At 43.6% G+C, this 17875-nt stretch overlaps 1 protein-coding gene across 8 annotated transcripts in view; it reads left to right on the top strand.

Moving 5' to 3' along the window:
* Positions 1-10251: 10251 nt before the first annotated feature.
* Positions 10252-17875, top strand: part of CECR2 (CECR2 histone acetyl-lysine reader) — a 172351-nt gene continuing 164727 nt past the window's right edge. For 7 of the 8 annotated variants that reach the window (XM_087855469.1, XM_087855470.1, XM_045775070.2 and 4 more), the window contains exon 1: positions 10252-10721. In XM_087855469.1, the coding sequence (XP_087711595.1) occupies positions 10596-10721 (126 nt within the window). In that variant the 5' untranslated portion in view covers positions 10252-10595. The remainder of the gene's footprint in view (positions 10722-17875) is intronic. The other variant, XM_045775064.2, reaches the window with a different exon arrangement.

Here is a 17875-nt window from a genome sequence, read left to right as displayed (position 1 = left end):
GTCATGATCCCGGGGTCCTGGGATCAAGCCCCACGTCAGGTTCTCTGCTTAGTGGGGAGCCTGCTTCTCCCTCTACCTCTGCCTGCTACTCCCCCTGCTTATGCTCTCTCACTCTCTCTGTCAAATAAATAAATAAAATCTTTTTTTTACAAAAGATTTTATTTTTAAAAAGATTTAAATTAAAAAAAGATTTTATTTATTTATTTTTAAAAATTTTATTTATTTATTTGTTTGTTTATTTATTTATTTGACAGTGAGAGAGAGAAAGCGTGCGCGAAAGCCAGCACATGTGAGCAAAAACAGGGTGGGGGAGGGCACAGGGAGAGGAAAAAGCAGACTCCTCTCTGAGAAGGGACCCCAACAGGGGCTTGATCTCAGGACCCCGAGATTATGACCTGAGCCAAAGTCAGACACTTAACTGACTGAGCCACCCCAGCGCCCCAAGAGTTACATACTCTTCCGACTGAGCCAGCCGAGTGCCCCTTCATGTTCTGCTTTTAAAAATATACTCATGTGGAGTGCCTGGGTGGCTCAGTCGATTAAACGTCTGCCTTGGGCTCGGGTCATGATCCTGGGGTCCTGGGATCAAGCCCCATGTCAGGCTCCCTGCTTGGTGGGGAGTCTGTTTCTCCCTCTTCCTCTGCCAGTCCCCCTGCTTGTGCTCTCTTACTCTCTCTCTGTCAAATAAATAAATAAAATCTTAAAAAAAAATAAATACTTGTACTGGGGCACCTGGCTGGCTCAGTAGGTGGAGCATGCAACTCTTGATCTCGGGGTTGTGAGTTCAAGCCCCATGTTGGGTGTAGATTAGTTAAAAATAAAATTAAAAAAAAAATATATATATATACTGATATTAAGAAATCAAGAGCATATATGGTTTCTACAGTGATGGCACCTGAAACACATCTACCCTTCTACTTTCAGTTTTTTTATTAAAGTTGATAGGTACCCAAAAACTGCTGTATGAATTAAGCTAATAGGTTAAGGCATGCTCTACCAGAGGGAGCTTTCACAGCTATTATGGAAGACCTCTCAGGTTATTTAATTTTCTAAGCCCAACTTTACAGCCCTAATTGATATTTAACAAATCAATGGAACAAATGAAACAATAAAATAGATACTTAGTGCCTGATGAGAGATCCCAGAGAGGACATAGCCCCCATCTTCAAAAAGATTGTTTGTTCAAATGTAAAATATATATTTTATGGTCCTTCCCCCCTCTTAAATATATGGGCATGGAATATAAATCAACAGAGAAAATAACTCACTTGGGACCTGTCCAAATAAAGCGAACAGTTGTGGTTTTTGTGGAAATACATCACTTTTGAACTGAGTAGGTTTAAAAATAATGAAATCAGTAATTCCTTATATGTATATGGCTGTTTATGATTTAAGTAATTATCTCCTTTGCTCCACATATCAATCATGGAGGTAAATGGAGCGGGAACTGTGTTCTTTTATTATTTGAGAAAATGCAGTGTGATACCCAGGCTCACACAGATGCCAGGGACTACAGTTATAACCAGAATCCCAGGTCTTTTGAATCCTAAAACATTACTCTTGCTTTTACACTATCCTACTTTCTCTATGAAATATCGCATTAAATTAAAAAATTATTCTAACTTAATTATGTTTTTAATTGGTTTTGAATTTAATAGAATTTCACTCAAGATTTTAAGCTCTGATTGAAGATAGCCAAGTGTGTTTCAGTTCAAGGTCCATCTTCCTCCTGAAGCCTCCCCCAAACACCCCATCTCACAAGAAATGTTTTCTTCTCTGAACTCCTCTCTAAAAGGAGCCAAATGCATTATATTATTTCTTAAACTCCTTTATGACTTTAACATTATATAGTGTACTTATAGTCTACACAACAGGGATAATCCTATAATTGCATTAGAAATTTCCTTAAGGTCAGAGACTGAATTTTCTACCTAAATGCATATTTCTGTATTGAATGAATCAAACTGGAGAGACAACTGTGGCCCAGCTAAGGAGTTTGAGGCCAGATTGTACACAACCCTGGGCACTTTGTCAACCAAAATAATTTGACCTTTAAACTGAGCAGGGACAGTTTGAGGCCAAAGGAATGACACAAGGAGCTAAAATAATTAAAAAGAAAGTTAAAGAAATTAAGGATTGTAGTCCCTTTGAAAAGAGATTAAGAGAAGAACTCATTAAGATTCACCAGCTTCTGAATGGCACTGAGAATTGAGATGCTACAAAGCTATTTGACCTGGTGTCAAGAACAAGGGGAGATGCCACAATAAGATAGGCCAGAGATGGACAGTCCAGGAATTCAGAGAGGAATTTTGGAACAGAACTGCATAAACAAGGACTAAGCAAACAGAGGCAGCAAGAGAGCTGATTCTTAGATACAGTTTTTAAAATAGAATTGAAGAGTTCTTTAGCAGGCAATAAAATCTGAGGATGTTCTGAGACCTGAATCAAAGAGGGGGTCCATGGTAGAAAGGACCCCCTCAGCCCCTTTCTATTCTCACCCACTGAGTACTAGCATTTGTAATCGTTTCCTTTATGGCTGCATGTGGCATTACAACAGCATTCGCTAGCCCCCGGCTCTGGTGTGAGCTGGTTTCAGCTGGAGCAGACAGAAGCAATGCTCCAGAGAGCCACAGCGTCCATGCTCAGGGCTGAACCTCAACCAGGGTCAGGGAGGTTTCCAGCCTGACACCTCAGTTTCATGGCAATAACAAATTACCAGTCTTAAGGTCAAAAATAAAGAGAGCTGCTCACATAGTCCTGGTCCAGGGAGCCTCGCAGCTGTTATTGTGGTGCTGTGGAAGGACACGGAGGCTGCGGGCCTCACAGTTCACAGTAATGAGAGTCCCCATCCGAAGGAGCTCTGAGGAAAGGTGTGGACAGGTAGAAAGGAGAACCAGGTTACTTTGAGTGTGTTTCCACTTCAGTCTGGGCTTTAGGGAGGGTAATTAACTAGAGAGATGCTGAGAGAAATTGCTAGAAATGTGGGTGGGTGGGGGAGACATTTACACAGTGCACACTATGGTTAGCCAAAGAATTTTTTTCTTCAGTTTTTATTTAAATTCCCGTTAGTTAACATTCAGTGTAAGTTAGTTAACATACAGTGTAATACTAGTTGCAGGTGTACAATACAGTGATTCAACACTTCCATACATCACCTGGTGCTCCTCATGACAAGTGCTGGTTAGCTAAAGAATTTCTGACCCTGATTCTCTATCCACAGTGAATCCTTATAGTGACTTTGCCTCCTATCTCAATACATTTTTTTTTAATGTAAACTTTCTCTCTCAATAAATTATTTTCTCTTGTTGTCTCTGTCATCTTCTTCCCCAACCAGTTGCCTATCCTTTTGGAACCCCCCCATGCCTCACTTCTGAAACCTGCTTTACAGGATATCCAACACTGACAAGCTTCCCAAGGCAGATAAAGGTAATCGAGTGCTGGAACCACAGGTTCCATGGCAGCTAGGAAGGAGAGTTGGGACAGAGCCGGAAGGCTGTCAAGAGAGGAAGGAAACATAAAGATAAACAATGGTAGCATCACTGACATGATCAAGGGCAATTTTATTTAATCCCTTCATAACTTGCCTTTTGTTCATTTACTGCCCATGTGTGCCCTGTATCCCAGGACAATGTTCCTAGCCTTGAGCAGAAAATGTGACACATACCTGTGCAGTTTCATTTGTATAGTACTTAGCTTGGTGCCACATAAAGTGAACTTGATAATATTATGAAAATAGTCAGAAACCAAAAGCCTGATGCAGTGAAAGGGAAAAATTAGGACTGGGAAAAACAATCTCAAATATTAAAGAAACCATTAGAAGGTGGAGAAATGAAATGGAAATAGAAAATTAAGTTTATGCGAAAGGCTTGAAAGTAATCCTAAAGCATGTTGACACTTCAAAAATTATCATCTTTGTTCTGTCACAGACTTTTACGATAAAAAAATACATGTATAGAGAGTAGTGTTTTCTACAAACTTATTAATACATATTTATTTCAGAAACAATCATTTATGATCAATTATCTGTAGACTACTCTAAGGGAGCAGGTTGGGGGACAGAAATTAGGGCGCCCTATGGGCTTTTCCCTGTGGAAGAGCAGAGATTTACTCAGTGAAATGAAGCATCCATGAAAGAGGTAAGTTGGAAGAGGCTGCATCAGGGCAGGGTGGTTAGGGATGCCTCCCTGAGGTTTATACAGAGGGGCGGAGTTTGGCTAGGCCAAGAACCAATGAGGAAGAGGGGTGCAGTGAGTACTGATCACTTGGTTACTGTAAGCCCAACACAACAGCCACTAGCAACATGTGGCAGATTGAGCAGTGACATGCGGCTAGTCCTAACTGAGATATGCATTTGAGTGTAAAGTAAACACCAGATTTCAAAGACATGGTGTGAAAAAAATGAATGTAAAATATTTCATTGATATTTTTTGTATCAATTACATGTTGAAATTATAATATTTTGGATATACTGGGTTTAAAAAAATAAATTATTAAAATTAAATTCACCTTCTTCAAACTGTTGCTACTTTAAACAATGTTTTAAGAAGATAAATCTGACTCTACTAGGCAAGATAGAGTAAGTCAGGTGCTATTAGACAAAAGAAAACCAGGAAGCTTCTAAAATAGTGAGATGAAGAGGACCTGGTTTAAGGTGGAAACTGAGGTTATCAAAAGGAAAAGGGATGCATGAGACATCGTGAAGGAAGAACCAGTAAGACAGTGATTATTAGGTAAGAGAAAAGGGAAAAGAAAAGTGTCATGGAAAAAAAAGGGAACCCAAGTGTCTGGGAATACAGTTGTTCCATTGAAAGAATTAGGAAGCTAGTAAGGGTGTATGAGGCGGATAGAAAAATGCTGAGCTAGCTGTTGTTGTTGTTATCTTCCTTTCAACATGTGGAGTTTAACTTAATGGGAAGCATGCAATTGGCATCTGGGGAAATGATACTGGAACTCAGGAGAGAAGCTAGACTGAAGATGTGTATTGAGAAAAACATGATCTTTAATGCTGAGCAAATGAGTTCCAGGAGGAAAAAGCAGAAACGCAGAGGAAGAAATGAAGGGAAAGAAACAAATCACAACAGACATTTATTTTATTTTATTTTATTTTATTTTATTTTATTTTATTTTATTTTATTTTATTTATTTATTTAAAGATTTTATTTATTTGAGAGAGAGAGAGACAGCCAGCGAGAGAGGGAACACAAGCAGGGGGAGTGGGAGAGGAAGAAGCAGGCCCATAGCAGAAGAGCCTGATGTGGGGCTCGATCCCAGATCGCCGGGATCACGCCCTGAGCCGAAGGCAGACGCTTAACCGCTGTGCCACCCAGGTGCCCCTATTTTATTTTTTAAAAGATTTTATTTATTTATTTGTCAGAGAGAGAGAGCACAAGCAGGGGGAGCGGCAGGGAGAAGAAGAAGCAGACTCCCCGCTGAGCAGGGAGCCCAATAAGGGGCTTGATCCCAGGCCCCTGGGATCATGACCTGAGCCGAAGACAGGCACTCAACTGACTGAGCCACCCAGGCATCCCCATTTTATTTTATTTTATTTTTTAAAAGATTTTATTTATTTATTTATTTGAGAGAGAGAGAGAGACAGAGCGTGTGAGTATGAGCAGGGGGGAAGGGCAGAGAGAGAGGGAGACGCAGGCTCCCAGCTGGGAGCCCAATGTGGGACTTCATCCCAGGATCCATCCCAGGATCCTGGGATCATGAACTGAGCCAAAGGCACTCAACCAACTGAGCCACCCAGGCGCCCTCACAACAGGCATTTAAAGAGGTTTCGAATTTCTTATGGTTTTACGCCATCACTTGCATCACCATTATGTAATCAAATTAATCATTGAATTGCTGAGATATTAGGGAGAGTTCCCCCACAAAAGTCTAATCTGGTTGGGAAGAAGACAACCCCGTTATAACAAAAAATTTAAATAGCACTTCAAAATAAATAGTGTAATTTCTTGTGTAAAGGTACATGGAGAGACACCCAAGCCAGGGTGTTTCAGGAAGGCTTTAGGAAGGAAGTGAGTTTTGAGTGGGTCATAATCTGAGAGGTTGAGTTGTGAGTCTTCCCAGGCAACTGAAAAGGCGTGATCAAAAAGGAGGAGGCAAGCAAGTCCAGGTGGGTGAGTGAACCAGTTTGGCAGGAGAAGTCATTGGTTGGATGGGGTGAGGGTGGGGATTGCAGATACCTCTGGGAAGGCAGGTTGAAACCAAATTGTGGCAGGTATTGAATAAGAATCTATCAGAATTGTATCTCTCTCTTATGCTTAAGGGAAACTCACTGAATTTTGAGCAAGTATAAAGTGTTATGATTGAATTTAAATTTTAAGAAAATTAATTTGAATCTATTTTAAAGGCAAAGTCACAGAACTCAGAGACCATTTAGCTCAAGCCCTTTGTCTCACAGATGAAATGCAGAGAGATTAAGAGACTTTTCTTTTTTTTTTAAGATTTTTAAAATTTATTTGACAGCACAAGAGAGCACAAGCAGGGGAGCAGCAGAGGGAGAGGGAGAAGCAGGTTCCCCGCTGAGCAGGGCTGGGGAGCCTGATGCGTGCTGGGATCATGACCTGAGCTGAGCCACTGAGGCACCCTGAGATTGAGACTTTCCAAGAGAAAACCCATATTTCCTGACTACTAATCTAATTTACTTTCTACAACTTCTAAAATTTAAAAATTTGCCTGATGCATAGCCCTCTTTGGGAATGGGTATTTTATGGAATGCAGCTCTCTTATGAGAAGGGAAGGTTGTACATGAGGGTGTGTCAAGAATTTGTGAGGTACCTGGTCTTCAGTGATACACAGGCAACTAAAGTGACAAAATAATGGTTATACTCTACTCCCGCTCCATTGGATTCTGGGACTGAAACAAGGAATATTCAGGTCAAATTGGTTAAGCAAAAAGAAAAGAAAGGGCAATTCAAGTAGAAGACAGAAGCAGTGTAACCCATTAGAGAGAAAATTGGATGACTAATTAGAAGATTTGGATTCTAGTCCTGGTTAGCAGTGGTTACGGGTGAAGCCACACTTTTATCTGTCACATCGTTTCCAAGGTTCAAATAGATGTTTTTAGCTGATCTTTTGGAACTTGCAACCCAAAGAAGCATTGTTATACAACAGTGGTTAGTTTCCCAGAGGATATTCCAGGAATCTATAAAAATTCCATCAGAACTGAAATTAATGCATATTTGCAAAGAGAAATAGAAATATTTTTTGCAGTATTAATGAATTAGCGAAACAGATTAGCCAAACTAATTATTGTGGGGTTTTTAAAATGGAAAACATTTAATTAGGAAAGGATATGGAATACTTACCTGGCAGGGGAGACACCATGATCAGGAAAAAGATATGAAACTGAAGGTGGTGGCGAATATGAAAGAGAATTACTTCTTGGCACTTTGAAGGTAATCTGAGGTAAAGGGCAAGGCTCACAAATGGAGAAAAGGCAAGAGAGAGAAAGGGAAAGTATGTGCTGTGTGTATTTTGAAGAAACATGATACAAACAGTGTACCACTCTGAAGCAAAGGGAGAAACGGAGGTGGGACAAGTGTTCAAAACAGGGTCAAAGACTCAAGCTATCAACTCCAAATGTGAGGCTCTAGCTGGAGTCCAGATTCAGGGGAACTCCAAGGGCCCACCTTCAGCCAGACCAGAGACATATTAAGACTCCTTAGCTCCAGGGCCAGAATTGGTTCCAGACTGTCCGTGAAAGCTGGGGTGGGTGGAGAGCACAGTAAGGGGAGGAACCAAGCAAAAAACTACAGACACAGAACCAGAGTTAGAGAAGGACAGAAAGAAACAGGTCCTAAAGAAAAGGAAGGAAGGGAGGGAGGGAGGAAAGGAGGAAGGGAGGGAGGGACAAAGAGACAGGTCTAAAGTTGGTGTGCTGGTCCATATGAACACTGAGACGGGATCCTCAGAAGAAAAAAAGGCAGCACAGGGGGAAATAATGCAGAAGGAGAAAAAGGTTGCTGAGAGAGAGAGAGAGAGACAGAGAGACAGAGACAGAGACAGAGAGAGGGGACTCTCCAACCACCACCAGGGGGCACCTCCAGTTCCAGGGCAGTTTTGTTGATTAACAGCACCGGGCGGGGAGTGGGGGGGTGGGGTGGGGTGCACAATAGAGCAGCCTTCCAACCGAGGGGAAGTTGTAACCAGTACTCAAACATACTGAAGTAACCACATCTTCTCACCTTTCTGCTTCCTGGTGCTGTTCATGTTCTAGGCACTCTCATCACTCCACCAGCTGGCAGTGGCAATTGAGAGGCAAGGTAAAAAAAAAAAAAAAAAGTTAAATAATGATAAAAGATACAGGCAAAAATGAGAAGACAGAGGATGAACTAGGAAAAAAGAAACTGGGGAAAGAACAGTCAGGATATAACAGATTAGAAACAAACACGAAGAAAAGAGGTAACTTTAAAAAAAGAGAGAAGGAAAAGTGCAGAAAGTCAAACTGATCTGTGAGGAAATGAGGAAAGACAGGAGGAGAAAGTCCTGAAAAAAGCTGATCAGGTTATGTGATCAATTCCACAGTGGCTTGTCACCACTTTCGCATCTCATCTATTGATAGGATATCTACAGAAGAGCTGTGCTTTATAAACACGCAAAACTGTAGCCTTTGCTCTTTGGGAGCATTTAGATATATGCTCATTTTTGTCAAAGATGAAAGAAAGCATATAGTAGAATTTGAGGATGAATTTTAAATCATTAAGTAGTTCCAGGCAATAAAAGAATAAAACTGCATAACTTCTGGGCCGTTTCTAAGCCAGGAGGGGGAGTGGGGGAGCCAGTGTTAGAAGTATTTTGACTCATGAAAGATACATTTAAATACATTTTCTTTAAGATTTTTTTTCCTTAAATGCTGCTTTATGAAAACACAACAGGTTATTGAAATGACCAGAATAAAGTGAGGGGGAGGTGGGGGAGAATCTCCACATAGCCCACTCCAAAATCTATCACATAAATTCGCTCACCACTTTTCTCCAGATTTTGCACTGCTCAGGGTAGAAGAGGATCTTTGATTTAACCACTGTACACTTTATGATTGTTCCGGTCACTCAGCTGGTACTTGACTGCTTCAGGGGAAGCGTCAAGGGTAGTGTTTCCTAATTGAGAGGTGGATATAGAGCCCAGCTAAGGCCCTCCGAGATGGAGAAGAATCCAGAACTAAAAACGTAATTACGATGACCAGTACGAATATCTGGGCATTCATTGTCGTTTTTCCTCAATTCAGGTCTGTTTTTGAGGTGTTTTTTTCTTCCTTCGGATTTAGCAGAATTGTAACGTCCTACAGAATTTAATATTTCTAAAGCACACGCCTCAACACTCCTCTCCTAAAGCACATTCCCCTAGCCTTGGCGTGCAGATCTCCACCCCTCCCAGAGCACACTCCTCAGACTATCTCCCGTTTCCCATCCCCCCAGCTTCCTAACTACATTGTGCGCACTCTTCCAGGCAGCTTTTCTGCAGCCAGGGCAGTTGCAGGGCTCCAAGCCCGTCTTCTCTAGGGCGGTCACACGTGTCCATTCCCTGGGGTGGGTGGGTGGGGGTGTCGCTCTTCGCGCACGGCTGCTGATTGGTGCCTCCCCCTACCCCACCCTTCCCGCCGCACTCCAGCCTCCATCCTACTTGGTTCCAGCTTAACCAGCCCCACCACCTTCTTTCCTTGGAGAAAAGAGCTACTTTAGAGCTCCTTGAAACACCATTCTTGGATGGAATAAAAGTGTTTGAGTACAGGTGGAAATCACTTTATTTCTCCAGGCCTCATATTTCTGGGGTGCACAACCCGCTTGTTCTCTGGTGCTACCCTCAGCATCAATAATAACCGAACTCTCACACGTGCGTGTTTCTTGATCTAGCCCCTACCGAAAGCACCACCCAGCGGGCCCTTTAAAAGGACGCGACCACTAAGGCCAAGTGGGGGGTGGGAGAGACCCTTATTGTCCTCATTGGTCCAAGTCATTAAACTCCTCAGTCCCAAACACCTGGAAAGCAGAGTGAGTCCCCTGGCAGTTCATGGGGTGCACCTCGCTCCCGTCAAGTCACACTCCCCTTCTTTCTTGGGGTGCTCAGTTCCCTCTCCCCTCCCCCTCTCTTCCAATGCAGCTGTCCAGACTGGGGGTGGGGAGTGGGGGCGGGGGTTGTTGTTGTGGTGAGGGCGGCCCCGCCCCCTCCTCGTGGGCGGCCCCTCCCCCAGGCCCTCTGCTCGGCCCCCTCCCCCCGCCCCCCCAACCCCATCTGTTTTCCCCAGCGGTGAGATGATTATATTGTATGGTACTGGGGGCGGCCGCAGCCGCAGCCGCAGGATGGGGCGAGCGCTCGGACCCCGTCGGCAGCCGGAGCCGCAGCCGCCTCAGTAACTCGGGCCCCCGAGCCGCCGCCCCCCGCCCGGGTCGCCCGCCCTCAGCTCATGCACTCGCCGAGCGGCGGCAGCAGCGGGAGTAGCAGCCGCCGCCACCCCCGCCCGAGGAGCTGAGGCGCTGAGGCGCTGCGCCGGGGCGGGAGTCCGAGGCGGGCGGGCGAGCGGTGCGCGGGCAGCGTGGGGCCGCCGAGGCGCGCTTGGGGTTCGGGGCCACCGCCACCGCCGCGCCTGGGAGATGTGCCCGGAGGAGGGCGGCGCGGCCGGGCTGGGCGAGCTCCGCTCCTGGTGGGAAGTCCCGGCCATCGCGCACTTCTGCTCGCTTTTTCGCACCGCGTTCCGTCTGCCCGACTTTGAGATCGAGGTGAGTGGCCGCGAGGAGCGGGCGAGGTGGCGCACCCCGCGCCCCTTTCTCTCCTGCCCCCTCGGGAGTTCCAGAGCACTGTGCGGGAGGGAGCGGGGGGCACGCAGAGACTTTGCCGGTAGTCCGCAGCCAGGGGAAGGGCTCGGAGGCGGGGGCACGAGGCGCTCAAGGGCCGGAGTGCGGGCGGGGGCCGCGCGGGGCTCCGCAGGGTACGCCAAGTGCGGGCGTCCGGGCTCGGGACGTTCGCTCGTGGCCGCCGTGCCCACCCGCGCCTTCCGGGGCGAGGCGAAGCGGGCGGCGAGAGGGCGGGGGGAGAGTGCGCTTTTGTACGAGTGGGACCGGGCGGCTCTCCTGGGACTTGGGCAGGAGGCTGAGTGTGTGGGGAGAGTGCGTGCGCGCGCTCCCTGCCCCGGTGCCATTGAAGCAGCGAGCCAGCTGCTCCGGGCGGGGACAGGGTGCGGGCTGGATTAACTCCGACCGGGCCGGGAGGCGGCCTGCGGCCGGTTGGGGGAGGGGTCTGTCGTGCAGGGGAGAGGCTCGCCCTCACTTCGGCGGGCGCGTGGAGGGAGAATCGGACTTTGCAGACTGCGGGAGGCCCGCGACTCTCGGGGGCGCTTTGGGTTAACTTCGGCCGGCGGAGATGGGGGCCTGGGCTCGGGGGCGCGCTCTCCGGGGAGCTGCCCGGCGCTCAGCCCTTGCTCGGGGCTCCGAGGCTGCGGAGGGAAAGTTTAGGACTCCGTTATTCTTTAACAGCGCCTTTCCTCGGAACGTACAGCCCTCTTTATGCGGGGAACTCGGGAGCTCTTTGAGTTGATTTCGCCACCATTATCCCTCCGGGCGGGCGTGGAGTAAAGGGATGGCTTTTCTGGCCAGGCCGAAGGTGCTTTCAAACCCGGGGCTTTGTGATAACCGGACTAAAATCAGGGGGTCCTAGGAGCAGGGATGGTGGCGGGAGTGTGAGGAATGGAATGTACACGACGGCCCAGACAGCGGCCAGCCCTTACCAGCATCCGTCCTCCTTTCTTTTTATTTTTGGAAGGGGGTGTGAAATATTTGATTGGTTGGCAGGTTGAATTGCTTGCCCTCCTATGGCAATATATATGGAGTGGACTTACCACTTTTGCCTTGGACAAAGGTAAAGGGAAATTGTTCGTCAGTTTTTCTTTTCAGTTCTGCCAATGAGTTCGCCAAGTAATCAAAATAAGAATTACTTTTTTGGAGGAGCAAATCGTTGTTGCCTTCCCACCCCCACCTACCCTACTTTCTGCCATTTTCGAATTGATTTTAATTCGTTTATTCCTAGGATTTTTGCCTCACCTTTATTTTTAGAATCAGTGTTGTTTGCGGAAATATTTGCTTCTCATATGAATGAAGTGTTGGAACTTGCTCTTGTTGCAGAGTTAATGAATTTGGAAAATAAAAAGATCAAAGATCAAAAGAGGTACGGTGGGAGAATGAAGAGGAATGTAGGCTGATAAACTAGGACCACTCTCTGGCTTTTGGCGATTCTTAGTTCCTGAAGCTGATTAAAACAATGTAATTAAATCGTAGGCTTCTGTTTTTAGGAAGATAGAATAACTTGGGCATTTTAGATAGCACCATAGCGTTTGCTTTCAAAGTTCGAACGTAATTGTAGCAAGCATCATCTTTACTAAAAATGTTAGTAGAATATTGATGAAAAAGAGAAAGGGCCACAAAAATGAAAGATTTGGGAATGTTTAAATTCAGGAGGTGTTTAACAGTTATTCTGATAATACTGTTTTCTTTTAGTTGGTATAAAATCGTGAAGTTTAATTCTATCCTGCTGCTCAAAATGGTGGCTGTTGTGGGAGGTATTGCTTGTGACTGTGCCATCTTGGGTGCTGGTAAACTTCCCCCCTAGCCCATTTTCTTCCTTGCGAGATAATAAAATTGAGGTAATGTTGAATTACAAATTGAGAGCTTAAGGACCCATTCTAAAAATACTGTGGAAAAATTCATCTTCCAAAATCCATATATTCCCATTTTCTTGATGGAAAAATAGAGGTAACTAATTTTGCTTCAAATTATTACAGATACCTAGAGCAATGTCTAAATAACTTGTCTTATATTCTAAGAAATAAACGTGGTTTCTCAGTATTAGCTGGCATAATTTCTAAAGGAAATGTAAGCTGATCAGAGGGGTCAAGTTTGTATGAATAATAGTGAAAAATTGTTACAGGTGAATCATTTGGGCTATTGAGATGATCTTTCTTTTGATTGGAGTGAGATTTTTGGAAGTGACGCTACTGTTTTTAAACTGCATGCTATTTGAAATACATGCAACACGAATGAATATTTGGGATCCATATGCACATTTTTATAATTATCCATAGTGTTTTTATTAGAAGTACAGTAGGTAGATAACAAATGGTAGTGACTTTCTAACTTCTGCAGTTCCTGTGTAATCCTCTCACGTGACGTTTGTTTTGTCGTGGTTAATGCAAATTGTAACTTAAAGTTTTCAATAGTTATCAGAAATTAAAAGTGGTCTTTTTTAAGTGTCTAACAAATTTGAATCATGACAGCGCAGAGCTCACTGAAAACACCAGATTTATGTATGTATGTAATCTTTACACCTAATGTGGGGCTCAAACTCACAACCCCTAGATCCAGAGTCCCATGGTCTGCTGACCGAGCCAGCCAGGCGCCCTTGAAAACAGCAGTTTTAGTTCAAGTATAAATAAATAATTTTTTTTTGTTAGGTGATTTTTTAATCTAATAGTTTATTGTCCTGACGGTTTGAGAAACAACCCCTTGGTTCCAGTGTATGATACAATGGAAGACCCTCCTTAAACAAAACAAACAAAAAACCAATTCTGATGCTGAGTTGTGTTTGTGAGGCCAACTGGAAAGGCCCTTCCATCTTAATTTACTACAACTTTAAAAGGTAAAAATGATGAATAATACCAAGTGGTAGAAGTTGTATATCAGCTTTCTTAGGAAACCAGTTTTCACCTGTGGGGAAAGATCTTGTTTTACCCTTGACCACCAAGCTGAACTCATGGATTTATAGAAAATTAAGGAAGTGGAATCCTCAAGGACTTGGCTTCTATTTATCTATCGTGAAGTAATCTCTTAGATAGGTGAAGGGCTGGGAGGATTCATGGTACAATTCTGCAAGAGGTCAAGAACTCCCACTTACAGAACTGTCCCCAAAACATGGATAATTTTATTTTTGCTTGTAAAAAACCTTTTTACTCTGTTAATCAAACTTAAATGTACAGGATTTCTTTAGGGATTCTGTAATCGTCAGATGGAAAATCTGTGAATTTTAAGTTCAAAATTTCTGGTTTGAAAAATAATACCGATATTATATAAACCTTGAAAATTATAGCACAATGTCGGTAAGAGAATTAAAATCACCCATAATTCTACCACTAAGAGATAAAAGCTGTTAACTGTTAACATTGTATCCCTCCACTCAGGGATAGAAGCTATTAACTGTTAACATATTTAGAAATTCCCAAATATGCTCACAATGTATTTGTGCCTTAGGTTAGGTACTGTTTTTATTTTTCAGATGAGAGCATTGAAGTATAGCTGGACAACAGTAGGTTAATGATACTGAATTCAGTGGGAGCCCCTTACTCTACTAGGTACTTAACTTCTAACTGGGAGATTACCAAAGAAGCTCATAACTCGCCTCCTTTGCGTCAGAAAATTATCTGTTAATATTTCAGAACCATTTCATTTAAATCAAGGATTTTATAATTGTTTAACATTCCAGTGGGTTAGGCTGGTTAAGTTTTTTTTTACCAGTTTGAGAAATGGAGAATGGTGAATTGACCTCTGTAGAGATTTAATGCTGATTTTTTTTTTTTTTCTCACCAGGTGCTCCTTACAGTGAATGTAGTGTCTTGATCTAAGTAAGGGAAGGGGGTGTAGAATCATTTTAACAGTCTCATCTGGAGTTAATCACGATGGGTGTGGGGTTCTGGGCAGAAATCCCATCACAAATATTTTGGGAATATTTTCCTCTAGAGAAGAGACTGGTGCCCCTAGGTGGCTCTTTGAAAATGGTCATGATGGTTTGTATATTAGCAACATGGTAAAAATAATCTGCTTGTCGTGTCTACTTTTTTCCCTGAGCTTCTTGCTGTTGAGTACTGAATCCTTTCCCTGCTTTGGCTCTCCTTCCTGGTTGTGGTTGTATGTAGGTAAAGTGCATGATGCTCTGGGGGCTGTATCTTTAATTCAGATTCCCAAGTTTCACTCTTGGTGTTTCCTTGGATCTAATCCCTTAATCAAGATCACCAAGGCATAAATTTTTATTTTTAAAAATTTTTTATTTAATTTTATTTTTTAAGAAAGATTTTATTTATTTGACAGAGGGTGAGAGAGAGAGAGAGCACAAGCAGGGGGAGTGGCAGTCAAGGGAGAGGGAGAGGCAGGCTCCCTGCTGAGAAGGGAGCCGGATGTGGGGCTCAATCCCAGGACCCTGGGATCATGACCTGAGCTGAAGGCAGCCGCTTAATGGACTGAGCCACCCAGGCGCCCATTTAATTTTTTATTTTTTTAAGTAATCTTTACATCCAACATGGGGCTCAAACTCACATCCCCGTGATCAAGAGCCCCATGCTCTACTTGACTGAGCCATTCAGGCATCCCAAGGCATAAATTATTAAGCATGAAAATAAGAAACAAGAATTGCTGAGAGTAACATATTAGTACATCAGTCATATCAGCAGTTCTTGAGCCTGGGCCTATGGATGGGCTATAGGAGATTTTGTGTTGATGTACATACCTGCATTTTGCTGGAAGAGAGGGGCCCGTTGCTTTCATCAAATTCTGAAAGAGGTCCCCAACCGTACGAAGGTTGAAAAGCTCTGAATTAGATCAAAGAATAAGTTAACCTTAAATAGGGGAACCAGAAGCCTAGTTTTATGACACAAAATGCACTAGACTAGGAGTTAGGAGGCTTGAATTCTTATTCTAACTGTGCCGCTAACTAGCTCTGTGACCTTGGACAGGTCAGAATAGCCTAATGATAAATGACACTTGCATAGTACTTGATATATTTTCCAAATGTTATTTATTTTATTATATTATATTATATTATATTATATTATTTATTTATTTTAATTTTTTTATTTATTTATGTGACAGACAGCCAGCGAGAGAGGGAACACAGCAGGGGAGTGAGAGAGGAAGAAGCAGGCTTCCAGCAGAGGAGCCCAATGTGGGACTCGATCCCGGAACCTCGGGTTCACGCCCTGAGCCAAAGGCAGATGCTTAACGACTGCGCCACCCAGGCGCCCCCCAAATGTTATTTATTTTATTGATTGATTGTATTGATCTTATTTATTTAGTTAAAGTAAGCTCTACACCCAACCTGGGGCTTGAACTCATGACCCTGAGATCAAAAGTCGCATGCTCTACCAGCTGAGCCACTCAGCTGTCCCCCAATGGTATCTCATTTAATCTTTAGCTATTTTTTTTTTTTAAAGATTTTATTTATTTATTTGACAGAGATAGAGACAGCCAGCGAGAGAGGGAACACAAGCAGGGGGAGTGGGAGAGGAAGAAGCAGGCTCATAACAGAGGAGCCTGGTGTGGGACTTGATCCCAGAACGCCGGGATTACACCCTGAGCTGAAGGCAGACGCTTAACCGCTGTGCCACCCAGGTGCCCCTAATCTTTAGCTATTTGTAACCATTACTATGAGGTAGGAATTATCCTCATTTTATAGATGAGATTGGAAATTTAGATGCTGAGTTGCTTGCCAGGTAGACTCTCACCTGGATCTTAGGTTTTTTGATAACAAATTCTTTGCCGTTACTACTATATCTCACTGTTCTTATTTCGTTATCTAAAATGAAGGACTCGACCTATAAGTAATGGCCAAGCCTCCTTAATGCAAATGTTGAGTTCTTTGATTTTTAATAATGTGGGGTACAGAAGATATTTTTAAAACTTTTTTTTTAAAGATTTTATTTATTTATTTGTCAGAGCACGCACAGACACAAGCAGGGGGAGCAGCAGGCAGAGGGGGAAGCAGGCTCCCCACTGAGCAAGGAACCTGATGTGGGACTGGATCCCAGGACCCTGGGATCATGACCCGAGCTGGAGGCAGACACTTAACTGACTAAGCTACCCAGGTGTCCGCCTTTTAAAACTTCTGCTGAACTAAGTACAGAGTCAAGTTCATAATTCCATTTCCTCCCTCCCTCTTCTTTCTTTTTCTTTCTTTCTTTCTTTCTTTCTTTCTTTCTTTCTTTCTTTCTTTCTTTCTTTCTTTCTTTCTTTCTTTCTTCTTTCTTTTCTTTTCTTTTCTTTTCTTTTCTTTTCTTTCTTTCTTTTCCTTCCTTTCCTTTCCTTTCCTTTCCTTTCCTGTTCTTTCTGATTTTATTTGAGAGAGAGAGAAAGCACAAGCAGGGGGAATGGCAGAGAGAGAAGCAGGCTTCCCGCTGAGCAAGGAACCCGATGAGGGGCTTGATCCCAGGACCCTGGGATCATGACCTGAGCCAAAGGCAGACGATTAATCAACTGAGCCACCCAGGCACCCTGATTCCATTTCTTTCTTTTAGCAAGTACTTACTAAGCAACTACTATGTGCTAAGCACATCTGTAATGGAGGTACAGATATGAACATAACACAGAAATACCTGCCCTCTTTTCAGTGGAAGGAAACAGTAAATGAGTTGGTAAGGGTAGTATGTCAGTGGTTATTAAGAAACATCACAGTGTGGAGGCATAGGGAGGCCCAATTGAGGAGGTGGGTTGTTGTCATTTAAAATAGGCTGGTTAGGTATGGCCTCACTGAGAAGATGGCATTTGAGCGGACTGAAGGAGATAAGTGATTTAAAATGATTGATTGATTGGTTGATTGACTGATTTTTAAAGATTTTATTTATTCATTTGACAGAGCATAAGCAGGGGGGGTGGCAGAGGGAGGGGGAGAAGCAGGCTCCCCGCTGAGCAGGGAGCTCGATGCAAGAATTGATAACAGGATTTTTCTCTGGGATCATGACCTGAGCCAAAGGCAGACGCTTAACTGACTGAGCCAACCAGGCACCCCTAAAATGATTTAAACATTAGTAGTTTGTGACGCTATTCTATTTAATGTAAGATACCAGATGATAAATATTTTGTAAAGATTCAAGATCTCTTCCTTCCCTGAGGGGTAAAGCCCA

Source organism: Ursus americanus, chromosome 25 (genome assembly GCF_024610735.1).
Source record: "Ursus americanus isolate L20-20 chromosome 25, mUrsAme1.1.p, whole genome shotgun sequence".
Classification (NCBI taxonomy): domain Eukaryota; kingdom Metazoa; phylum Chordata; class Mammalia; order Carnivora; family Ursidae; genus Ursus; species Ursus americanus.
Note: the sequence above shows the minus strand (reverse complement) of the source record. Positions and strands in the feature narration are given on the sequence as shown.